The 27522-nt window shown below is 37.8% G+C and overlaps 1 protein-coding gene and 1 non-coding gene across 3 annotated transcripts in view; one reads left to right on the top strand and one right to left on the bottom strand.

Annotated features, from left to right (window-relative positions):
• Window positions 1-24978, bottom strand: part of CBL (Cbl proto-oncogene, E3 ubiquitin protein ligase) — a 74083-nt gene extending 49105 nt beyond the window's left edge. For both annotated transcript variants that reach the window (XM_010830460.1, XM_010830461.1), the window contains exon 1: window positions 23770-24978. In XM_010830460.1, the coding sequence (XP_010828762.1) occupies window positions 23770-24155 (386 nt within the window). In that variant the 5' untranslated portion in view covers window positions 24156-24978. The remainder of the gene's footprint in view (window positions 1-23769) is intronic.
• TRNAG-CCC lies at window positions 24972-25044 on the top strand. The gene has a single exon. It is a non-coding gene; the product is annotated as a tRNA-Gly (tRNA).
• The last annotated feature ends 2478 nt before the right edge of the window (window positions 25045-27522 follow it).

Genomic DNA, 27522 nt, shown 5'->3' with positions numbered 1-27522 from the left:
ATAAAAAAAAAATATATATATATATAAATGTGTGATATATACACACACACACACATATCACCCTAAATACTTGCTCCAGAGAAATTAAAATACATATCCACACAAAGACTTGGACATGAATGTTCCTGTTAACTGCATTTATAGTAGCCAAAAACTGGAGACAACTAAAATGTACATCAATGGATAAACAAATTGTGGTAAACCCATATAATAGAATTCTACTTAGCAAGCAGAGGAATAAGCTACTCATATGCAATGTGTGTGTGTGTGTATATATATGAAATTATTTTATTGATCCAGCGACTTTTTATTTCCACCACAGTTCAGTTACTACCTTGGTCCAAACTACCACCATCCCTCCCAGATTACTGCATCTGACCCCTGACTGGTCATCTTGCTCTTTCTGCATTGCTTGGCAACGAGCTTAACTAGGACCAGGGGTGGCTCCTAACATCTTCCCAAGGAACCTCCACCTCCAAAGTCTCTAGCTACCAGGAAACTGGTTCTCAGCAACTCCTATAAAGAGGTGGCACCAAACATACTTTTTTTACCTCACTTATCACATTGACCCCCATAAACAGAGAGAGTACAGGAGTACAATGGGGGAGGTTGAGCCCCTTTCCTGGAGCTCACTCCCAAGACACAGCCAACTATGCTTGAGCACGTCTCTCCACAAGACACCAAGAAAATATGGGTCTCTATACAGGCCCATCCTTCCATCTATGAATTCAAGCCCGATGTTCACCTAGAATGCACTGAGAGCAAGATTTCAAAAATGCTTGCTGGGACTTCTGGGGCAGCCCAGTGGTTAAGACTCTGTGCGCCAATGCAGGGAGACTGTTCAATCCTTGGTTGGGGAACCAAGATCTCCGCATGGCCAAAAAGCAAAAGTTAAATTAAATTAAAAAAAAAAACTTGCTGAAGACAGCAGAAGAGACACAGATGTAAAGAACAGACTTTTGGACTCTGTGGGAGAAGGCGTGGGAGGGAAGATTTGAGAGAATAGCACTGAAACACGTATATTACCATATGTAAAACAGGCGACCAGTGCAAATTCGATGCATGAAGCAGAGCACTCAAAGCTGGAGCTCCGGGACAACCCAGAGGAATGGGGTGGGGAGGAAGGTGGGAGGAGGGTTCAGGATTGGGGGACACATGTGCACCTGTTGCTGATTCACGTCGATGTATGGCAAAAACCACCAAAATACTGTAATTAGCCTCCAATTAAAATAAGTTAATTAAAAATCATACTTGCTGAATGAATACTTGCATAAAGAAAATTTCAGTAGCCTTTGAATCATGCCATTTCTTTTTTAAAAGTAATGGAAAATATACACGACATAAAATTTATTACAACTATTTTGAAGTGTATATGTACAACATTTCTCTTAACATTTTCCCCCTCCCATAATTTTTCAATGAGTGTATATCTCTAATTTTTAAAAAATCAAATACTTAGGTCCTGTGGTATTAAGCAGTGCCTTAATCACTCATCAAATCTATGCATAGATTTGCATCTAGTAATTATGCATCTAGTAATAAAAAATACTATTTTTAAAATAAAAAGGTACTATTCAGTCATATACAGGCCTAAAGAGCCCTTCACAATGTTTCATGTCAAGAGAACTTAGCTTGGGGCTTCCCTGGTGGCTCAGTGGTAAAGAATCCACCTGCCAATACAGGAGAGACAGGTTCAATCCCTGGTCTGGGAAGACTCCACACACCACAGAGCAACTAGTAAGTCCGTGTGCCACAACTACCGAGCCTATGCTCAGAGGCCAGGTGCCGTAACTACTGAAGCCCGCGTGCCCTAGAGCCTGAGTTCTGTGACAAGTGAAGCCACTGCAGTAAGTCCACACGCTGCCACTAAGAGCAGGGTCCGCTCATCACAACCAGAGAAAAGCCCACGCTGCAACGAAGACCCAGCACAGCCATAAATAAGTACAGAAATAAAATTATTTTTAAGGAAACAGAGAACTTAGTTCAAACTCACTGTTAACAGAAATAATGATGAAAGATTTCCTTTCCTAAAAAGCCACTTAGTGGCTTTTTAGTCATGCCCTTTTAAGTTAGAACAGAACAGAAGAAAAGGGATCTCTACAATCTGGCTCAATGTTACAGGGTAAATAAAACATTCAACTAATTATTTTAAATGTAAATAAGAAAAATACCATAAGAATAAGAATGAAACAAGTTAAGACATAGTAACTCTGAATACTTAAATCATTTAGATATATTTTATTAGATGCTAAGCAGGATGAGTGTTTTGCATGTAAAAGGAGTAAGGGAAGGGTTTAAACAAAGAGGAAAGAAAAATGCTAATGGGAGTTTTTTATTCCATTTCTTTAACAAATTTAATACATAGGGTTTTAAGCTTTCAGAACAAAACATACACTTCAGGTTCAATAAACAGCAAGTAAAACTAAACATATATATATATATATATATGTTTCCAGGATTCAAGTTCACTATGTTTCTAACATTTTCACGCTACTAGGTATCTCTAGCAAGCATTTGCTGCTTTGTATACTACAGTCTGGCAAAAAAGACATTCTTGTAGCCAGCTTTTGAGCTTGTTCTTTAAGATGTCCTAATTTAAATGCAGTTGTAGACTTCACAAGTATTATGGTTTTAGAGCAAGTCTTGGTTGGCACTATTAGAGCAAAGTGATTACAAAAGGTTTTCGCGCATTCTACTCAACATTCACTGCCTACTTCTCTATACTGCTCTGGTCTTATAAAGTCATCACTGATTCTTTGAGGGGAGGCAAGGGCCAGCGTACCTTCATATTCCCTATCTGCATAACCAAGCCTATGTTCTGTTAGATATATTCTGAGTGAAATTCTCTTGCTATGTGAATACCTAATCCTATAGTAAATCACAGTACTGAATATTTGCCTGTTCAAAAGACAGGTCTATTAAAATGTTTTAACTTCCCCAAGTTTATATAGTTTATCATTTCATATACTACTTGAAATATGGCCTCCAAGGGATCGTTTCTGTAATATGAAATGAAACACACAATCATTATTCCTTTAGATTCAAACCAAGAAAACCAAAGTAATCGTTAACAAACACTTTGGAGGCTAGCTTAAATTAAAAAGGCCCTGGCTCTTAATAACTTCATACACTTGGGTAACGTAGTCTAACTTTCTGAGCCTTGGTTTCCACATCTATAAAGTGAAAAGGCAAAGGTCATGCTCTTTTTGTTCAACATAAAAGAGAGAGTGCCCAATTGATATGTGTGGTGAGACAAGGAGTCAGTAAAGAAGATTAGACCACATTTGAACTTTTCAAGCATACAGAAATCACATGATAAATATTAATGGTATCTGAATTTGGAAAACCCAAACCCCAAATTAAATTTTAGACTGAGACTCTTACTTTCAGCCAAGATGGAATTTGCAGGGACTGGATATGCCCTCTCTGAAAGAACTAAAAAACTGGACAGAATATATAAAATAATGGTTTCCAGACCGTGGACATCATGCAACAGAGGACTGTGATCCCTAAGAGAGGGGAAACAAATGGAGGTGAACTCTTATGGCTGATTACACTTACTGCATGGAGTTTCCAGGTCTCAGCACTCGGAGGGGGGACCCAGGCAGAACCTGACCATCTCTTCAGTTGAGAAAACAGAATCGAGTCTGGGGAAACCATGGCAGCTGGAGTTCTCAGTACAGAATACAAGAAAGGAGAGACATGCATAGAGAGCACAAGCTCAGGAAATCCACAGCTGAGCACCGATGAGCAAAGGGCAATACCTGAGGTTGGGGACGACCCGTATGAAAGGAGCACAGGACACGCCCCAGTTCTCACATAGGCGGCGGCGGAAGAATCTTATAATTCAGAGAGCACAGGTAATTCTAACACACAGCTAGATTAAAAGCTATTCATCTATCTGGAGAAAACTCTTAAATTTGAAGATACATGCCCCCAGTGTTCATAATAACACTATTAACAATAACCAAGACATGGAAGTAACCTAAACGTCCATCAACAGCTGTATGGATGAAGAAGATGTGGTGTGTATGTGTGTGTGTATACGTGTACACACACACACACACACACACACACACACAAAATGGAATATTACTCAGCTAAAAAAAAGAATGAAATAATGCCTTTTGCAGCAACATGATGGACCTACAGACTATTACATATCTTCTGTCACCCTGTTTGTTTGTATATATACACTGAGCACATCATGAGATGTGCTGGGCTGAATGAGTTACAAGCTGGAATCAAGATAGGTGGCAGAAACATCAACCACCTCAGATATGTGGATGATACCATTCTAATGGCAGAAAGTGAAGAGGAACTAAACAGCTTCTTGATGAGGGTGAAGGAAGAGAGTGAAAGAGCCAACTTTAAAACTAAATATTAAGCAAACCTAAGATCATGGCATCCGGCCCCACTGTGCTATGCTTAGTTTCTCAGTTGTGTCCGACTCTGTGACTTGCGTTTCTCCAGGCAAGAATACTGGAGTAGGTTGCCAAGCCCTCCTCCAGGGGATCTTTCCAACCCAGAGATCAAACACAGGTCTCTCGCACTGCAGGCAGATTCTTGACCATCTGAGTCACCAGGGAAGCCCAAGAATACTGGAGTGGGTAGCCTATCCCTCCTCCAGGGGATCTTCTCGATCCAGGAATTGAACTGGGGTCTCCCGCACTGCAGGCAGATTCTTTTCCACCTGAGCTACCAGGCCCCATTACTTCATGGCAATAGAAGTAGTGACAGATTTCCTCTTCTTGAGCTCTAAAATCACTGCAGATAGTGACTACAGCCATGAAATCAGATGATTGCTTCTTGGCAGGAAAGCTATGACAAACCTAGACAGTATGTTGAAAAGCAGAGACATTACTCTGCCAACAAAGGTCCATATAGTCAAGGCTATGGTCTTCCCAGTGGTCACATACAGCTGTGAGAGCTGGACCATAAAGAAAGCAGAGTGCCAAACAATTAATGCCTTCAAACTGTGGTGCTAGAGAAGACTCCTGAAAGTCCCTTGGACAGCAAGGAGATCAACCCAGTCAATCTTAAGGCAAATCAATCCTGAATACTCATTGGAAGGACTGACGTTGAAGCTGAAGCTCCAGTATTTTGTTCATCTGATGTGAACAGCTGACCCACTGGAAAAGTCCCTGATGCTGGGAAAGACTGAGGGCAGAAGAAAAAGAGGGTGTCAGAGGATGAGATGGCTGGATGGCATCACTGATACGATGGACGTGAACTTGGGCAAACCTCAGGAGATGGTGAGGGACAAGGAAGCCTGGCACGCTGCAGTCCATGGAGCTGCAAAGAGTCAGACACAACTGGGCAACTGAACAACATATTTATATCTGAGTATATACATACACACAAAATGGAATATTACTCAGCTAAAAAAAGAACGAAATAACACCATTTGCAGCAATATGATGGACCTAGACCCAGATAATCAAGATGGTGTGATCACTGACCTAGAGCCAGACATCCTGGAATGTGAAGTCAAGTGGGCCTTAGGAAGCATCACTATGAACAAAGCTAGTGGAGGTGATGGAATTCCAGTTGAGCTATTTCAAATCCTAAAAGATGATGCTGTGAAAGTGCTGCACTCAATATGCCAGCAAATTTGGAAAACTCAGCAGTGGCCACAGGACTGGAAAAGGTCAGTTTTCATTCCAATCCCAAAGAAAGGCAATGCCAAAGAAGGCTCAAACTACTGTACAATTGCACTCATCTCACATGCTAGTAAAGTCATGCTCAAAATTCTCCAAGCCAGGCTTCAGCAATATGTGAACTGTGAACTTCCTGATGTTCAAGCTGGTTTTAGAAAAGGCAGAGGAACCAGACATCAAATTGCCAACATCTGCTGGATCATCAAAAAAGCAAGAGAGTTCCAGAAAAACATCTATTTCTGCTTTATTGACTAGGCCAAGGCCTTTGACTGTGTGGATCACAATAAACTGTGGAAAATTCTGAAAGAGATGGAAATACCAGACCACCTGACCTGCCTCTTGAGAAATCTGTATGCAGGTCAGAAAGCAACAGTTAGAACTGGACATGGAACAACAGACTGGTTCCAAATAGGAAAAGGAGTCTGTCAAGGCTGTATATTGTCACCCTGCTTATTTAACTTCTATGCAGAGTACATCATGAGAAACACTGGACTGGAAGAAACACAAGCTGGAATCAAGATTGCCGGGAGAAATCTCAATAACCTCAGATATGGAGATGACACCACCCTTATGGCAGAAAGTGAAGAGGAACTAAAAAGCCTCTTGATGAAAGTGAAAGTGGAGAGTGAAAAAGTTGGCTTAAAGCTCAACATTCAGAAAACGAAGATCATGGCATCCGGTTCTATCACTTCATGGAAAATAGATGGGGAAACAGTGGAAACAGTGTCAGACTTTATTTTGGGGGGCTCCAAAATCACTGCAGATGGTGACTGCAGCCATGAAATTAAAAGACTCTTACTCCTTGGAAGGAGAGTTATGTCCAACCTAGATACCATATTCAAAAGCAGAGACATCACTTTGCCAACAAAGGTCCGATTGGTCAAGGCTATGGTTTTTCCAGTGGTCATGTATGGATGTGAGAATTGGACTGTGAAGAAAGCTGAGTGCTGAAGAATTGATGCTTTTGAACTGTGGTGTTGGAGAAGACTCTTGCGAATCCCTTGGACTGCAAGGAGATCCAACCAGTCCATTCTGAAGGAGATCAGCCCTGGGATTTCTTTGGAAGGAATGATGGTAAAGCTGAAACTCCGGTACTTTGGCCACCTTGAGCGAAGAGTTGACTCATTGGAAAGGACTGTGATGCTGGGAGGGATTGGGGGCAGAAGGAGAAGGGGACGACAGAGGATGAGATGGCTGGATGGCATCACTGACTCGATGGACGTGAGTTTGAGTGAACTTCGGGAGTTGGTGATGGACAGGGTGGCCTGGCGTGCTGCGATTCATGGGGATGACTAAGAGTCGGACATGACTGAGCGACTGAAATGAACTGAGAGACTATTAAGTGAAGTCAAGCAAATATTATGTATCACTTATGAAACAAATGAATTTATTTACAAAACAAAAATAGACTCAGAGACATAGGAAAAAAACTTATGGTTACCAAAGGAGATAATAGAGGGGCAGAGGTAAATTAGAAGGTTGGGATTAACATATACACGCTGCTATACATAAAACAAACAACAAGGACTTATTGTATAGCATAGGGAACTATACTCAGTATCTAAAATGGAGAAGAATCTGAAATCTCTCTCTCTCTATCTATATATATATATATATAATTACACCTCATATACACCTGAAATTAATACAACATTGTACAAAATTAACTATACTTCAATTTTTAAAAGGTTAATATTTTTTTAAAAGTTATTCTGGCCTTGCCTAACAAAGTTTAAAAGGATCAAACTATTTAGCTATATCCCAAAATACAGCTCAAGAATATTTATAAGGATACAGAAGTATAGAGCACCTACCACAGTAAAATTAACAATGTCTAGCATCCAATCAAAAATCAGAAAACATGAAATTGAAGCAATAAGCAAGTGAGGATAAAAATAAATCAATAGAATTAAATCCATGAGTGACACCAATGACAGAACAGACAAGAATATTGAAATAATTATTTTAACTATATTTGTACAAAAAAGCAGAGAAATTCTTGTACATGTTGAAGATATGAAAGACATAAAAAAGATCTAAACCTACCTTCTGGACATGTAAACTAAAATGGGAGGGACTCTCAGCAGATTAACTACTGTAGAAGAAAAGACTAAATAACTCAAAAGCCCAACGATAGAAAATCCTCAAAATAAAACAGTGGAAAAAAAATGAAGAACAGAATACCAGTGGCCTATGGGGATGACACCAAGTAGGCAAATATACATATAAATGGAGTCCCCTAAGGGGAAGAAAAGAAAATTTTTTTCTGAAGAAGTTAGATAAAAATTTTCTAAAACTATGAATTTTAGACTAAAATAGTACAAAGAACAAATTATGACAGTGTCATATCTCTTTCTCAAGTCCAAGGAAGACATTTCTATTCCACATTTCTATTCCAACCTTTACCCACTGAACTCCTCAAATCAACAATCTAAGCAGCTACATCCTAGCTATAGGACCAGCAATTATTAAAACCTATTTACCAGCCTTGATATTCTGTTCCTTTGAAATGTATAATGGTTCAAACATAAAAGAGGATTAAGATTAGCCTGCCTTGCTCCAGAATTACAAGACAGTACTGGAACAGTATAACATCAAGTCACCCTTCAAGAGACTAAAAGGAACTACATCAAAATAACAGCAGCATGAATCACTATCTTTTTCCTTGCACTACTTTTCAATTCTCTATAACATGGCTGTAGCACTTTTAAAACTTGTATATCAATATAGTAGTTCTCAAAGTGTGTTATGCAACCCCTAGGGGTCTTTGAGACTCTTTCAGAGAGTTTGCAACGTTAAAACTATTTCCATACTACTACTTAAGACGTGACATGATTCATCTTTTCCACTGGGTTGACACTTGCACCGAAGGCACAGAGTCAATGGTGAGTTGTGTCTTGCTGGTGTCCTGGCTGAATCAAGGCAGGAGCCCTGAACGTACATGGAGGCACCGTATTCATCACCATGATTTGCAGTAAAATAAAAAACAAAATGCTAATTGCACTTCAGAATATCCTTGATGAAACAGGAAAGACCATTAATTTCTTTAGATTTGGAATATTGAGAATATTTTTAAAAATATTCAGTTCAGTTCAGCTCACTCAGTCGTGTCCAACTCTTTGCGACCCCATGAATCGCAGCACGCCTAGGCCTCCCTGTCCATCACCAACTCCCAGAGTTCATTCAGACTCATGTCCATCGAGTCAGTGATGCCACCCAGCCATCTCATCCTCTTTCGTCCTCTTCTCCTCCTGCCCCCAATCCTTCCCAGCATCAGAGTCTTTTCCAATGAGTCAACTCTTCGCTCAAGGTGGCCAAAGTACTGGAGTTTCAGCTTTAGCATCATTCCTTCCAAAGAAATCCCAGGGCTGATCTCCTTCAGAATGGACTGGTTGGATCTCCTTGCAGTCCAAGAGACTCTCAAGAGTCTTCTCCAACACCACAGTTTAAAAGCATCAATTCTTCGGCGCTCAGCTTTCACAGTCAAACTCTCACATCCATACATGACCACAGGAAAAACCATAGCCTTGACTAGACGGACCTTTGTTGGCAAAGTAATATTACGTGTGACCAAATGATAAGTACCCAAGAAGCATTCTCGCTGTAATAACAGTTGTCCTCACAAGAAGCATTCGTGCCATGTTTAGTTAGTTGAAGAAGTTGCTTTTTTTTGAGGAATATCTTCTTTTGTAAGCCATTTTTAAATGTACAATTCTGTAGCATTAAGTACATCCACAATGTTGTATAACTATCACCACTACCCATGTCCAGAATTTTTCATCATTCCAAACAGAAATGTTAGCAATAACCACCTACTCTCCCTCTGCCCAGCCTCCTGGTAACCTCCTTTCTAACTTTCTGTCTCTATGAATTTGCCTAGTCTAGATACCTCATATAAGCAGAATCTTACAATATTTGTCTTTTGTATCTATTTCACTTAGTAAAATGCTTTTAAGTTTCAGCCATGTTGTGGCATGTATCAGAATTTCATTTCTTTTTATAGCTGGATAATATTCCATCACATGAGTACATCACCTATTGCTTGTCCATTTATCTAGTGAGGGACACTTGTGTTGTTTCTACCTTTTGGCTATCAGGAAGAATGCTGCTGTGAACTCAGGAGCACAAATATCTAAGTCCCTGCTTTTGATTCTTTGGGGGTAGATACTTAGCGGAATCAGTAAATCATATGGTAATTCCACTTCAACTTTCTGAGGAACCACCAAATTCTTTACAAAGTGATTGCACTATTTTACATCTCCACCAGAAATGGAAAAGGATTCCAATGTCTCTTCACCAATTTTTGTTAGTTTTGCTTTTTTCATAATAGCCACTCTAATAAGTGTGAAGTGGTATCTTGTGGTTTTTATTTATATTTTCTTAATGACATGGAGCATCTTTTCATGCACTTATTGGCCAACTACATAACTTCTTGGGAGAAGTGTCTATTCAAATCTTTTACTCATTTTTGAACTGGGGGGGTGTGTGTGTGTGTGTGTGTGTGTGTGTTGAGTTGTAGGAGTTCTTTACGTACTCTGGATTTAAATTCCCTAATACAGGCTTTGCAAATATTTTCTCCCAGTTGGTGGTTGTCTTTTCATTCTCTTATTAGTGTCCTTTGATGAATAAAGTTTTTATATTTTGATAAAGTCCAGTTGATCAATTTTTTTTTTTTTTTGGTCTATGCTTTTCGTGTTATAACTCAAGAAATCACTGCCCAATCCAACATCATGAAGATCTTCACCTGTTTTAAGGGTTTGGTATTTAGCTCTTTAATTTAGGTCTTTGATCATTTAAAGCTAATTTTTATATGTAATATAAGGTGAAAGTCTAACTTCATTCTTTTAATTGTGGTTATCCAGTTTTGCTAACACCATTCATTGAAAGGACTTGGCATCCTTGTTGAAAATTAATTGGCCATACGTATGAAGGTGTATTTCTGGGCTCTCTGTTTCATTCCATTTGTCTATATGTCTATCCCTATGCCAGTACCACATCATCTTGATTACTGTAGCTTTGTAGTAAAAGTTTTGAAATCAAGAAGTGTGAATCTTCCACCTTTGTCCTTTTTCTAAATTGTTTTGGCTTTTTAAAGTTCCTTAAGATTCTTAATGAATTTTAGGATTAGAGTATCAATTTTTACCAAAATGGCAGCTGGAATTTTAACAGGAATTGCACAGGACCTTTAGATCAATGTGGGTAGTACTACCATCTTAGCAATACTGACTCATTCCTAATCTATGAACATGATATGTCTTTCTATTTATTTGGGTCTTCTTTAATTTCTTTCAGCAGCATTTTGTTGTTTTCAATGTACAAATCTTACACCTCTTTGGTTAAATTTATTCCTAAGTACTTTACTCTTTCTGATGCTATTACATTGTCTTAGTTTCATCTTTGGATTGTTCATTGCTGCTGTGTATAAAGAATACAATTCAGTTTTGTGTTTGATGTTGAATCCTATAACTTTGCAGATATCATTTATTGGTTCTGGTAGTAGTGGGTTTTTTTTAATGGATTCCTTAAGATTTTCTACAAACAAGATCATGTCATGAGCAAAGAGAGATAGTTTTACCTCTTCCTTTCCCATGTGGGTGCTTTTATTTTATTTTGCCTAATCACTCTGGCTAGAACTTCATATGCTGAACAGAAATCATGTTGAATAGAAGCAGTGAAACCAGACATCCTTGTCTTATTTCTCTTTTGAAAAAAAAAAAAAATTTATTTATTTATTTGGCTGTGCCAGGTCTTAACTGTGGCATGTGGGATCTAGTCCCCTGACCAGGGATTGAACTTGGGCCCCCTGCATTGGGAACATGGAGTCTTAGCCACTGGACCACCAGGGAAGTCCCTTCTGATGTTAGTGGAAAGCTTTCAGTCTTTCACCATTGAGTATAATGTTAGCTGTGGGATTTTCACATATGGAGTGGAACACCATTTTTGCTTGAAAGAATGACTAATAGACAAAGTATGGTTACTCAGACTTGGCTATTTAGCAGTTTCTCCAAAATAAGCAAAGTGACTTGTCACTTCAAGGAAAACAAGTGATCACCCATCCTCCACTATGAGCTTAACAGCTTCCAAATGAAATTTTTCTAATGATATTTAACTAATGAATGTGATTATACAGTCATGTGTCAACACTTGGAAAATCTACATAACCTAGTGAACCAATATTTTCCAAGTGACCAAGGGATGATGCTATAAAACCATGCAGGGGTAAAAGATTCATTCCAAATGCAAGACAGACCAATGAATTTTCATGTAACCAAGTACAAAATGTTGTCTGAGGCAGTTTAAGAGATTTGCAAAAATGGAGAGATATTTATTTTTTAAAATATTTCCCAAGGAGTTCCCTTAGGAACTAGTGGTCAGTCTCCTTGGTTGCCTAGTGGTTAGAATTCCAGGCTTTCACTGCTGTGGCAGAGGTTCAGTACCTGCTCAGGGAACTAAGATCCCACGAGCCACGTGATGTGGCCAAAAAAGAAAATTTTTTTTCTGTTAAAATGTTCTCATGTTTTAAAAAATATTTTATGTTAATATGTAATGGGCTTATTATTAAATGTTATTTTAAATATTTTCAATTTCTTGGTTTTAATAGTGATATGGTAAATAGGGCTTCCCTGGTGGCTCATTGGGTAAAGCATTTGCCTACAATACAGGAGACCCGGGTTCGATCCCTGGGTCGGGAAGATCCCCTGGAGAAGGAAATGGCAACCCACTCCAGTACTCTTGCCTGGAAAATCCCATGGTCTGAGAAGCCTGGTAGGCTACAGTCCATGGGATCGCAAAGAGTCGGACACGACTGAGCAACTTCACTTCACTTCTTCATAGTAAATATTGGTAGATATATAATCCACATACATGAAAGTTCTTTGAGGTCTTCTTTGAGGAAAAAACTATATCAGTTAACAACAACAGCTCTATACGACAATGTAGATATTTGTTTTAAAACAAACAAACTGTACTTTAGGCACTTATATTCAGCCAAACACCTACATTAGAATTTCTTAAGATCTTATCATCAATATTAACAATTAACCACAGTAATTTATGATTAACTGGTCTGCAAGTGCTGTCATATTATAGTTGTACAGGATGGTGTTAAGAACTAAATGTGACTCTTCACCTTCATTAAACTTCACCCTGTCCATTTGAGCCCAGTTCTCTAGTCTCTCGAGCTGAGAACTTGGGACTTTGACTAGGTTCACTGAACTCAACTGAACCTACCAATCATGTTACTATAAGAAATGGGAAGTTCAGGATTGTCCTTGTAAATCCAAGTTGTCACCTAAGAAGTATCAACATCTTTTTCTTCTTTCAAAAAATAATTTGGTTGATTATATATTAATTGGAGAAAATTGATAAAAGATATAAATAGAAAGAAAATTAAAATTACCTCTAATTCCAATACCTAGAAATAACTACTGTTGATATTTCAGTATCATTCCTTCTATGTTTTTTCTATATTTCTTAAATACATTTTACAAAAATGTGATCTTATTAGTTACAGATACAATTCTGTAGCCTCTTTTCCTTTATAAAAATATTATAGTCATCATGTACCTTATATCCGTAGGACTTATTCATCTTATAATTAGAAATGTGTACCTTTTGCCATTTTTACTATTTCTTTAATATACTGCCTATCAAAAATTTTTAATGACAGAAACTTGTATGTCTACATAGCACACCTTATCTTCTCTTGTGTATGTAATTTATCTTATGTTGGACATTTAGGTTGTCTCCAGTTTTTCCCTTTTACATACAGCATCTAAATGAATAGCTTCGTAACTGCATTTTAACCCAAATCGCTTCTCTGTTCTTTCTGATAAATCACCCTCCAGAAAGGCTAAACCAGTTTCATTCTACCACAGCCAGGTATGAGTGCTCACATTCCTGTACCCCGTCCTTTGAAACATTAGTTATAAGTAGATTTTCCTTTTTTTTGTCTTTTTGCTAATTTTACAGGCCAAAAGGAAATTTTTTACGACTAACAAATTGATAGAAGGGCTTCCCTCATAGCTCAGTCGGCAAAGAATCTGCCTGCAATCCACTTCTTTCATGGATTACTTATTTCCTTTGCTAGTTTTGTATTTAGAGAGAATTTGAGGAGGGGAAGGAAGGATATTTCTTTTTTTTTTTTAACTGAAGTATATTTACAATGTTGTATTAATTTCTGCCATACAGCAAAGAGATTCAGTTATACATATATATACATTCTTTTTTATATTCTTTTCCATTACAGTTTATCACAGGATATTAAATATAGTTCCCCATGCTATACAGTAGGACCTTGCTGTTTATCCATTCTGTATATACTAGTTTGCATCTGCTAACTCCCAAATCTCACCCCACCTCCCTTCCTTCAGCAACCACAAGTATGTTCTCTATACCTGTGAGTGTCTGTTTCATAGATAAGTTCATTTGCATCATATTTTAGATTCCACATATAAGTGATATCATACAGTATTTGTCTTTATCTGACTGACTTCACTTAGTATGATAACCTCTAGGTCCATCCGTGTTGCTGCAAATGGCATTATTTCATTCTTTTTTTATGGCCAAGTACTACTTCATGATGTGTGTGTACATAGGTGTGTGTGTGTATTCCACATCTTCTTTATCCATTCTTCTGTTGAAAGATATTCAGGTTGTTTCTATGTCGTGGCTATTGTGAATAGTGCTGCTATGAACACAGTGGTGCATTTATCTTTTTGAATTATTGTTTTCTCTGGATAAATACCCAGGAGTGGAACTGCTGGATCATAAGGCAATCCTATTTTTAGTTGCTTTTTTTTTTGAGGAATATCCATACTATTTTCCACAGTGGCTGCACCAATTTACAGTTCTACCAACAGCATAGCAGGGCTCCGTTTTAGAGAGAATTCTTTTGTTTTTGTTTTTTACTGTGTTGGCTATTTTTATCTATTCTCTACTTTCTTCCTTATTGTGCCCCATCTGAAGTCTCCTTTGATGATTTCTCTCCCCAACCAGACATCCTGGCTTTATATACTATTCTGAATATTACCAAAATTCTCTATTCTAGATCTCTCCTTCTAAACTCCCAACTCTAATATACGCAATTGCCTGCTTGATGTATCACCTTAGATGGCTCATGAGAATATTTCAAACTTAAAGCTGTCCAAAATGGAAATCTTAATTTCCCTTACTCTCAACTAACTTTTCCCATCTCTACGCCGAATTCTCCATTTTAGTAAATGCTGCCACCAGTTGGCAGAGTTAATGACCACAAACCTACAAAGCATCCCTGCCCATTCTTCTCACCATTCTCTTGTCCAATCCACTAGCAATTCTTACTGAGTCTAGCTCCACTCTATTTTCCTTCCTTTCAACTTTCTCATCCTTAACCTAAGTTATCTCATCTCTTATCTGGTCTATAGCAGTAATCTTTTAACTTATTCCCTCTACTTTCATCACTGCTACCTCCACGAGCCTAATCCATTTCCCACACAACAGCCAATACTAGCACTACAAAATAAAAATCAGATCATGACCTTCCCTGGTTATTTATACCTTTCCATGGCTTCCCATTAGATCATCCACTTGCTCAAACCAGAAACCTAATCCAATGCATTTACAAGTCATGTTATGCAAGCTTTAAAACACCTCAAGTTCTGCCCAAACTCAACACAGATCTAAGCCACCATCATCTACCAATAGGATTTGCCATACTTGTTGACACCTATTTTCAGGCTACTAGGGAAAAACTACAGCAGTAACAAATTCTGCCATTTCTTTGTGAATCACCACTCTTCCACTGGAGGATAACCTGGAAACCAAAAGAATACTGGTTCAGTGGTTATATTTTTGAAACAAATGTAAAAGACAGAACATAAGGTTATAATTTTGTTGTTCAGTCATTAAGTCATGTACAACTCTTCGCAATAAGCATCGTGAGAAAAGGGACTATCTTCTGTTTATTGCTGTATCAGTGCTCCTAGAGCAGTGCCTACCACAGAGAAAATACTCACTACTATTTTTTCTTTAATGAATGGTTAGCACATAAGCTTTTATCTATTTCTGAATTCTTCCTGGCTGAATATAACAAAACCAAATTTTGATAATTTCAGTTTATAACCACCTCTAAAAAGATAATATACATGCAACAGAAAAGTTTAACTTCCAAAATGAATACAATAAGACAATGACAATACAGCAAGATAATTTTAAAATTAACTGCACCATATAATCCCACTCAGCTTCTACTATAACATCCTGCACACTAAGGAAAACAGGTGCAAAAACCAGAATTAAAGATAAAAGGCAAGAAAGCAGCTTATGGTTTTCACTTAATTCATTTTTTATAAAGTCTCGGAGAAGGCAATGGCAACCCACTCCAGTACTCCTGCCTGGAAAATCTCATGGACGGAGGAGCCTGGTAGGCTAAGAAAAATGATGGCAAATTTATCTTCAGAGAAGTTAATTCATCTAATATCCTCTCTAAAATAAAAACAGGAAGTAACTGTATTACATACTGACAGACACTTATGTACACTCTTCTACAGAATATTTAAGGGATAAGCTCCTTAACATCCAGTCTGGGAAGAAATTCCCTCATGTACATGGTTTGAGGGAACAGATATGTTCCCCAAGCCATAGCAGGTTTGTTTAGAAGTGACACTTTGCCCATGTTTGACTAATCATAGAACTAAGTTTTTCTTTTAGAGTTGATTGGTCCATAGATAATCAATTGGTCTATACCAAGCCTAAAACAAAAGGGGTATCAAGACGCAGATGCCCTGCTATGGTGGAAACCTGTAAGATGTAAATCTTGGGTTTAGCAGAGGCCAGCTGTTGCTTTTGCTCAGTCGCTGAGTTGTGTCTCATTCTTTGTGACCACATGGACTGTAACGTGCCAGGCTTTCTGTCCATGGGATTTCCTAGGCAAGAATACTGGAGTGGGTTGTCATTTTCTTCTCCAGGGGACCTCCCAGCCCAGGGATCAAACCCGCATCTCTTGTATCGGCAGGTGAATTCTTTACCACTGAGTCACCTGAGAAGCCTCTAGCAGAGACCAGATTTCAGATAGTAATCTGCATTGAGAGAATACAGGTAGTGTCCTGGCAGCATTCTCAACCCTGATTTCAGTTACTCCTTGGGCTTGCCTGCATTCTTGTCCTTAACGCAACTCAAGATACTCACTTTTTCTAGAATTTTAAGAGTCCAAAAATCTTCCTTTCCCAAGAAGAAAAACCAGGAGCAAATCATAAAAGGCCTATAACATTTTTTTGTGATTAAAAAAATAATAATAAAGAAATAGAAACTTTCTCAACCTGATAAAGGGCATCTATGAAAATCCCACAGTTAACATTATACCCAGTGATGAAAGGCTGAAAGCTTTCCTCCTAATGTCAGGAACAAGACAAGGATGTCTGTTTCTCACTACTTCTATTCAACATAATTTCTATCCAACACATGAGGTTCTAGCTAAAGTGATTCAGCAAGAAAAATAAATTAAAAGCACCCGCATGGAAAAGGAAGAGGTAAAACTATCTCTATTTGCACATGACATGATCTTGTTTGTAGAAAATCCTAAAGAAAAACCATTAAAAAAAAAAAAAAACCAGTACCACCAGAACCAATAAATGATTTCTGCAAAGTTACAGGATTCAAAATCAAACACAAAACTTCACAAAACTGAACCATATTCTTTCTACACAGCAGCAATGAACAATCTAAAGATGAAACTAAGAAAAAACAATTTCATATAATAGCATCTGAAAGAGTAAAGTACTTGGGAATAAATTTAACCAAAGAGGTAAATGATTTGTACACTGAAAACAAAATGCTGCTGAAAGAAATTATAAAGACCCCAAAATAAATGGGAAGTCATCCCACGTTCATAGATTGGGAAGACTTAGTATTGTTGGGATAGCAGTAATTCCTGCACTGATCTAAAGGTCCTGTGCAATTTCAATTAAAATTCCAGCTGCCCTTTTGGTAGAAATTGGCATGCTAATCCTAAAATTCATAAGAATCTCAAGGGACTTCAAAAAAGGCAAAACAATTTAGAAAAGGGACAAAATTGGAAGATTCACACTTTCTGATTTCAAAACTTTACTACAAAGTAAATTACTGAAATTACTACAAAGAAATTTACTACAGTAATTAAGATGCTGTGGTACTGGCATAAAGATATATATACAGAAAGCTAAAGTGAGTTGCTCAGTTGTGTTTGACTCTGCAACCCCATGGACTGGAGCCCACCAGGCTCCTTTACCCATGGAATTCTCCAGGCAAGAATACTGGAGTTGGTTGGCATGCCCTTCTCCAGGGGATCTTCCCAACCCAGGGACTGAACCCAGGTCTCCCACATTGCAGACAGATTCTTTACTGTCTGAGCCACCAGGAAAGGCATAAGGATAGACATATAGACCAATGAAATAAAATAGAGAGCCCAGAAATACAACTTCACACACATGGTCAATTAATTTTCAACATGGATGCCAACTTCATTCAGTGAGAAAAGGACAGTCTTTTCAACAAATAGTGCTGGAAAAACTGGATGACCACATTCAAAAGAATTAAGTTGGACCCTTACCTTACACCATAAACAAAAATTAACACAAAATGATCATAACTGTAAACTTCATGATCTTGGATTAGGTACTGGTTTCTTTGCTATGAAGCTTCCCTGCTGGCTCAGACAGTAAAGAATCTGCCTGCAATGTAGATCTGGGTTTGATCCCTACATTAGGAAGATCCCCTGGAGAAGGGAATGGCAATCCACTCCAGTATTCTTGCCTGAAGAATTCCATGAACAGAGGTATAGCCCATGGGGTCACAAAGAGTCGGACACAACTGGGCAACTAACACTGTCACTTTCACTGTTGGCTATGAAATCAAAGCACAGGAACCAAAGAAAAAAATTACTGAACTTCATCAAAATTAAAAAGTTTCATGCTTCAGGGACATCCCTGGTGATCCAATGGCTAAGACTCTGCACTCCTAATCCAGGGGGCCCAGGTTCGATCCCTGGTCAGAGTACTAGATCCCACATGCCACAGCTAAGAGCCTGTGTACTGCAACTAAGATCTGGTGCAACCAAATAAACACTTCTGTGCTTCAAATGATACTATCAAGAAAGTGAAAAGATGACCCACAGAATGGGAATAAAGTTTTATAAATCATATATCTGGTAAGAATCTGGGCTTCCCTGATAGCTCAGTTGGTAAAGAATTTGCCTGCAATGCAGGAGATGTCAGTTTGATTCCTGGGTAGGGAAGACCCCCTGGAGAAGGAAAAGGCTACCCACTCCAGTATTTTTGGGCTTCCGTTGTGGCTCAGCTGGTAAAGAATCTGCCTGCAATGTGGGAGACCTGGGTTCAATCCCTGGGTTGGGAAGATCCCCTGAAGAAGGGAAAGGCTACCAAATTATACTACCAAGAAAGTGAAAAGATGATCCACAGAATGGGAATAAAGTTTTATAAATCATATATCTGATAAGAATCTAGTATCCAGAATATGTAAAGAACTCTTACAACTCAACAATAAAAAGACAAGTTGTTGTTCAGTCCCTAAGCTGTGTCTGACTCTTTGCGATCCCACTGACTGCAGCACACCAGGCTCCCCTGTCTTCCACTATCTCCCAGAGTTTGCTCAAATTCATGTGCACTGAGTCAGTGATGCTATCTAACCACCTCATCCTCTGATGCCCCCTTCTCCTTTTGCCTTAAATCTTTCCCAGCATCAGGGTCTTTTCCAGAGAGTAAGCTGTTTGCATTAGGTGGCCAAAGTATTGGAGATTCAGCATCAGTCCTTCCAATGAATATTCAGGTTGATTTCCTTTAGGATTGACTAGTTTGATCTCCCTGCTGTTCAAGGGACTCTCGAGAGTCTTCTAAAGCACCACAGTCCAAAAGCATCAATTCTTCGGCACTCAGCCTTCTTTATGATCCAACTCTCATATCCTTACCTGACTAATGGAAAAACTATAGCTTTGACTAGATGGACCTTTGTTGGCAAAGTGATATCTCTGCTTTTTAATATTCTGTCTAGGTTTGTCATAGCGTTCCTTCCAAGGAGCAAGTGTCTTCTATGGCTGTAGTCACCGTCTGTGATTTTAAAGCCCAAGAAAATAAAATCTTTCACTGCTTCCACTTTTTCCCCTTCTACAGGCCATGAAGTGATAGAACTGGATGCCAAGTAACCCAGGTCAAAAAAACAAGCAGAGGACTCAAACAGACATTTTTCCAGAGAACATACACAAGCAGAGAATAAACATATAAAAAGACTGCTCATTTTATTACTTATTAGGGAAATGAAAATCAAAACAATGAGTATCTACTTCATACCCAGTAAGATGGCTATAACAAAAAAAATGTAAGTATTGGTGAGAAGTTGGAACTCTTATATATTGCTTGGGGAATGTAAAATGGTGCAGCTGCAGTGGAAAACAATTTGGTGGTTCCTCAAAATGTTAAATACAGAATTACCATATGACTCAGCAATTCCACTCCTAGATATATATCCAATAGAACTGAAAACATATAGTCTCGCAAAAAATTGCGCAAAATGTTCATAGCAGCATTATTAGTAATAGAAACCATCCAAATGTCTGTAATCAAAATGCCAATACAATATCAATAAAATATAATTACAGTATAAATACTCTGGTAGCACGGTAGAAAAGAATCCGCCTACCAATGCAGGAGACACAGGGAACAAGGGTTCAATCCCCAGGTCAGGAAGACCCTTGGGGAAGAAAATGGCAACCCACTCCAGTAATCTTGCCTAGGAAATCCCATGGACAGAGGTGCCTGGTGGACTATGGCCCATGGAGTCGCAAAGAGTTGGATATGACTTAGCGTGCACACACACACACAAATACAATATAAATATAATTTTGCCATAAAAAGGAATGAAGTGATGATCTATGCTATAAGATGGATGAATGGGAAAACACGCTAAGTCAAAGACACTAGACAAAAAAGGCCATATGTAAATGAAATGTTTATTACAGGCAATCCACAGAGACATAAAGTAAATATTATTGATCACCAACGGCTGGGGAGAAGCAGGAGTAGGGAATGGCGAGTGACTGCTAATGAAAATGAGGCTTCTTTTTGGGGTGATAAAAATGTTCTGGAATTAAGTGGTAGTGACAGTTGCACAACTTTGTGAACACACTAAAAACTACTAAATTATATATTTTAAAAGGGTGAATTTTATGGTATATGAATCCTATCTCAATTTTTAAAACTGCATAGGAAAAAAGCCTACTAACAACCAAAATACAGATCACAAAGATCATAAAGCCATATATTTTTCCTTTACCAAAAAAAAATTGTATTCTCACCTCAAATTTATTTATTCCCACTTTATATATAATTTGTACAAGCCTGGTTGTATGGTCAAGCCTATAGTGGATTAAAAGCTTTATATTAGGGGAAATGAAATTGATACCAACAGACATACTGACAGTAAGATTTTTTTTAAAAAGCAAAAGAACTTACAAGCATCTTGTGAAGCCACGTAGTAAGAGCAAACTGGTCTATGCATTTCATTGCATGCATGTGTGCCTGCTGAGTCGCTTCAGTCATGTCTGACTCTTTGTACCCCTATGGACTATAGCCCGCCAGGCTCCTCTGTCCATGGGATTCTCCAGGCAGGAATACTGGAGTGGGTTGCCATGCCCTTCTCCAGGGGATCTTCCCCGTCTAGGGACTGAACTTGTTTCTTATGTCTCCTTCACTAGCAGGTGGGTTCTTTATCACTAGCACCATTTGGGAAGTCCCACGTACTTCATCAGGTTATGCTTACTAATGACAAACAGCCTGACCCAACAATCTATGTTTATAGTAATGAAAGTAATGAAGATGATTAATATAATAAGAGCTAACCCACTCATTATTTTCCATATGCCAATCACTGTTCTAAGTACCAAACATTTACTTATCAAATTCCCAACAAGAAAATTCACTGTTCTAAGGACCAAACATTTACTTATCAAATTCCCCACAAGAAAAATTATATTATTATCTCATTTTACAGATGAGGAAACCAAGGAATCACACTAAGTAAGTGGAAAAGTTAAGATTCAAACTAAGGCAGCTGGCTTCAGAGTTAATTCTCTTTTTAACCAGTAGACTATCCTGCCTCTCAGTGATGAATTATCAGTCATAAAAATTAAAAAAAGTAAAATGTCAGTCAATGTTCAGTGTGCTCCAAAAAGACTGAAAAATCTACAATTTTTGTTTCATTATTTTAAAAAAGCTGTAGTCCATGAGGTCACAAAGAGTTGCACGACTTAGCAACTGAACAACAATTCAAAAAATAAATAAATAAAACCTTTTCTATAGCAGCATGTTATCAACAGGAGAAATTCTAGAGGTCAAAAAACAGCTCTTTACAATCTGACTCCAACCTGTATTTCCAGCTTATCTATCTCCCCTAGTTCTAGCCAAACCAGACCGCTCACGTTCTTTAAACAGAGCCTGCATTTTCATGCCACTGTGTTAAAGGCCTTTGCTTCACTTCTCTGCCTAGAAAATTCCTTCAAAAGATCCTTCAAAATCTAGCTCAAATAATACTTTCTCTGTGCCACCTTCCCCGATGCCACTAGGCAACACTGTTCATACAGCATTTTGTACATATTTTTATTAAAGCATTTATCACATGACATCAGAATTAAATGCTTAACTCTTCTTTTCACCTCCTAGAATTAGAACCTAGTACACTGTGGATGATAAATAAAATTATTCTTAAGTTACGGTACTTAATAAAGTCCAAAATTACTTTTATTTTAATTTAGCAATACAAAATGACTGATTAGCTAATGTCTAAGTAGTCACGGTTTTAACAAAAGCCATAAAATTTAAATAATTTAAGTAGACAAAGGTCATTTTCATATAAATTAGATATTATAAAAGTTCCTACAAATAGAATTCAGTCACCAGAAATCTTCTTAAGAAGAAAATTCTAATACTCTAGACCAAACCTGAGTCATTTGTCACAGTAAAGTTAACATGAGTAATGATGTGGGTAAAATTTTAAGTGAAAGATGAAAGTTCCCAGAATCTAAGCCAACAGAATCAAAGTCTACAAGGATACCATTTAATAAATTACTCCTTGGCACATTGACTGAATGCCCTCAGAAATTATTGTCCCTCCCAATTCAAGTCACTCCTCAAGAGTAAGTTACTCCCTAAAAAGTTCTAACAGAATTTATATCTTATTACTTGTTCCAGGTGAGTTAATATTTAATTCTGACTGGACAAAACACAACTATACAATACATGCAATCAATCTATTTCTCTCCCAATACATAATTTACAACAACCAAGCCAATAACACACGGAACCGCCAATACAGTTTTTAGCATTTAATAATTACAAAAGAATACTTAATGGTTCCTCAAATATTTATTGAATTAACTGCATTTTGCCAATTCTATTTGAAAAGTATTCTATTTTCTCTATTTGAAAAGCTACCTTACCTATAAAGAAAATGTCATTTCACTTAGGTTTATTTTTTTTTTAAGTTATCCAAACTACTAGCTAATTTTTTTCTATTATCCCCAACTTATAACCTTACTTAATATGCTACCAGCTCAGGCAAATGAGGCTTCCCAGATGGAGCTTGTGGTAAAGAATACGGCTGCCAATGCAGGAGACGTATGTAAGAGACACAGGTTTGATCCCTAGGTGGGGGAAGATCCCCTGGAGAAGGGCATGGCAACCCACTCCAGTATTCCTGCCTGGAGAATCCCATGGACAGAGGAGCCTGGTGGGCCACAGCTCATGGTCCAAATCTGACCCCTTACTATTTACTGTCAACTCCAACTTCTTTCTTTCAAACTCACCTATCCACAAACTTCCAGATCTCTAAAAAACCGCCTGTCTCCAGCTCATCTTCCTGACTGTAAGTCACTCACTTTTCAGAGGTTAAATGAATGATCAGAGCTAGAGATGGATCACTACCCTCCAAGGCAACCTTTAACACAAAACACAGCTTTAAGTCAAAATGTTAACTTTGCATTCTATTTCTGTTGACATAAAATTAAAACCAACTCCACTATTTCTACGTGTTACCCATTCGGGCAGTCACAAACCTGAATAAATATTTGTGTAGTATTCTCCATTACCTAGGCTGAGAATTCTCCTCATACATTCTTTCTTTCCCCTCCTTGAAGAGGCTTATGGTCTGCTTAGTTTTCTTCATCAAATTCTCCATGAATACCCTAAAATACTCATTTTCTCCAAGTGTCTCCATCTTCCCCTCATATCTTGACAAGATAGTGCGGAGATGCTGGTAGGTATCTGGCAGCAGGTCTAAGATATAAGGTGGGCTATTCTTTAGCGCCAGCTTTGGGTTCTGACACAACCGCACCACCTGCAACAAACGGAAAAGAAGGACTATTACTTGGAGGATCTTACGGGCAACTTCCTTTTTTAAATTTAAAAAAGTTATAAAATATGTGCTCTTTTGCAAAAATATGAAAAATGCACAAGAATATAAGAAATGATCCATAACACCCCCCTACAGGCAATCACTTTTAGCAGTCCCCCAAAAGGGTGGGTTCTTAAAACTGTATTTAACAGTTCAGATAACACACAGAAGACTAAACAATTGGGGTGGGGGAGACACCCACACACATGCCTAAAAAAAGCTAGACGGAGTACAGCAAGTTCCTTTGAAATGCATGGCTCATCCCACAACAGAACAAAGAAAATTTCCGGGGCACAAATAAAGAACATGGCTGCCCTGGGAGGAAAACGTTGGAAACGTAGGAGCCTACAGCTTTGACGACCACTGGGGGACAGGAGCACAGGCTCTTGGACCCAGCAAAGACCCAGCAAAGAGTTGAAACCAACTCTTTCAAGACACCATTTCTTCCCATTTAAATGCAAGACTCTCAGAATGTGCTTGGTGATTCATTTTACCTTCTTTTAAACTTTTTTGAGTTCTTAGCTTTAAGTAGGTCTCTTTTTAAAAAACATATAGTCAGATTTTTTTAATCCAATGTAACAATCTTTGTTTTTTGACTGGTGAGTTTAGTACATTTTCTATTCGTTATAATGATTAATGATTTGTATTCATTCCTATTCTTATTTAGCACTTTCCATTTACATAGATTTTTCTGTGTCTGAAAAAAAACATAAATTAGTGGAACAATAACGTCTATTTCAGTAAAGAAATAGACCCACACATATATAGACCCTTGACTTATCACAATGGAGTGATGATCTTTCCAAAAACAGTAGTGGTACAATCACACAGGAAAAAAAGAAAGTCAAACTAAACCCTCACCTTATACTATACAATAAACAAAACAAATCAAGGACTTCCCTGGTGGTCCAGTGGTTAAGACTCTGCACTCCCAATGCAGGGGACACAGGTTTGATCCCTGGCCAGGGAACTAAGATCCCATGTGCTATACAGCATGGCCAAAAAATAAGATAAATAAAATAAAAAGAATCCACTCTTCAAAAAAAAAGACAAAACAAAACAAAAAACCTAAATGGGTTCTAGATCTAAATGTGAAAGGCAGCTTTAGAAGACAGGAAAACTATCTTTCATTACCTCATGATGGAGAAAAAATTCTGAAACAGGACCATAAATACATTAGCAATAAAGGAAAATATTAAAGTCTACTACACTCTAAAAGAACTTCTAGATACCATGAAAGAGTAAAAATGCATGTACAGAAACAGAGAAGATATTCATAATATGTATATATTAAGACATATATATATATATGTCCAGAATATATAAAGAGCATCTACAAATCAGTAAAGAAGATACAACCTAATACAAAATGAACAGAAGACTTGAACAAGAACACAACAAAAGAAGATATCCAAATAACCACTAAACATACGAAATGGTCCTTGGTCTTATTAATCATTTTAATTTCATTAAAATGAAAATCATATGCTCACAACTACCACTACATACACCAAACTGGTAATGCTAATCACTGGAAAGGAGCAAGGACCTTCATATACTACTGGTGGGAATCCAAGCTAATAAAACCGCCTTGAAAAACAGTTCAGCACTATATTGTCAGGCTAAAGATTTATATGCTGTACGAACCTGCAGATCTCCACCTGGAAAGGTATACTAGGATACACATACAAAAATATGTAACACCTAACAACTACAAACAACCCAAATGTCCATCAACAGTAGAGTGGATAAATTGTAGTATATTTATTAGCAATAATACACTACGATATTGGAGAAGGAAATAGCAACCCACTCCAGTACTCTTGTCTGGACAAGGACAGAAGAGCCTGGCAGGCTACAGTCCATGGTGTCGCAAGAGTCGGACACGACTTAGTGACTACACCACCACCAGCACACTACCACGTGGATGCTCCTCTCAAAACAGATCTAAAGAAACCAGAAAACAAAATATACACATATATGACTACACTACTGTTACAAAGATATCCCATTAAATTGTTGAGATGTGCATACATAGGTGGTAAAAATGTGAGTAACAGAAAAAAATAAACTTTATTTTATTTGCAGCTGATATAACTGTCCATGATTAAAATAAAGGAGAACTGACAAACCATTAGAAACAAACAGTCTAACAGGTTACTGGATTCAAAAGTAACCTGGATTCAAAGCCAATAAACCAAAACAGTATTCATAAACATTTTATAAATAATTTGAAAACATGATTTTAATTGTTGTCATTTTAAATGGCTTAAATAAAATTTTAAGGCTCCTAGGAATACATCTAACAATGTGCAAGACTTGTATGAAGAAAATTATTAAACTTTACTGAAGAACGTAAAAACAGAAATTAAGGAAGAATTGTATCATGTTTAAGGAAATGTCACTTCTCCCCCAAGTTAGTATATAAATTCAGGGCACTTCCTATCAAAACCCCAAAGAGCTTTTTCGCAGAACTTAACAAGTTGATCCCAAACTCACATGGAATAAAAACAAACGAAAACCAGTCAAGCCTATTTTGAAGTAGGGGGTATTTACCCAATGGGCTATCAAGACTCTTTCACATCTTATAATTAAAATAATGTGATATCACCCAAAGACAGATAAATGACCAAATGGATAAGAAGAGAGACCAAACAGAGACACACACGTATAGAAATTCAGTATCAGAAGCGGCATTACAAATAAGTTCACGAGGAGTTCCCTGGTGATCCAGTAGTTAGGACTCTGCACTTCTACTTCGGGGGCACAGGTCCTCTCCCTGGTCAGGGAACTAAGATCCTGCATGCCCTGAGGCATGGCCAAAAAAAAAAGCAAACCCACAAAACAATTAAAGAGAAAAACTACTGGAAAACTGGTTATCCATATGGAAAAAAATATATCCCTTACACATTACGTAAGAAGTAAATTTGCAGTGAATTAAAGATTTTGTGCAGAGAAAAAGCTTTGAAGATTTTAGGAAAAAAATTTGGAAAATATTTGTTGAACTTTATGATCTCAAAGGGGAAGTATTACTTAAGACACACAAACAAATCATAACCGTAAACAAAACAAAAGACAACCCACAGAATGGAAGAAAATGTTCTCAAACAAAGCAACTGACAAGGGATTAATCTCCAAAATATACAAACAGCTCATTCAGCTCAATTTCAAAAAACAAACAACCTAATCAAAAAATAAGAGGAAGATCTAAATAGACACATCTTCAAAGGAGACATACAAATGGCCAAACACAGGAAAAGAAGCTCAACATCATTAATTAGTAGAAAAATGCAAATCAAAACTACAGTGAGGAAATCACCTTACACTGGTCAGACTGCTGCTGCTGCTAAGTCGCGACAGTCGTGTCCGACTCTGTGCGACCCCATGGATGACAGCCCACCAGGCTCCCCCATTCCTGGGATTCTCCAGGCAAGAACACTGGAGTGGG

Source organism: Bison bison, unplaced genomic scaffold, assembly GCF_000754665.1.
Source record: "Bison bison bison isolate TAMUID 2011002044 unplaced genomic scaffold, Bison_UMD1.0 scf7180017864518, whole genome shotgun sequence".
Taxonomy (NCBI): domain Eukaryota; kingdom Metazoa; phylum Chordata; class Mammalia; order Artiodactyla; family Bovidae; genus Bison; species Bison bison.
Note: the sequence above shows the minus strand (reverse complement) of the source record. Positions and strands in the feature narration are given on the sequence as shown.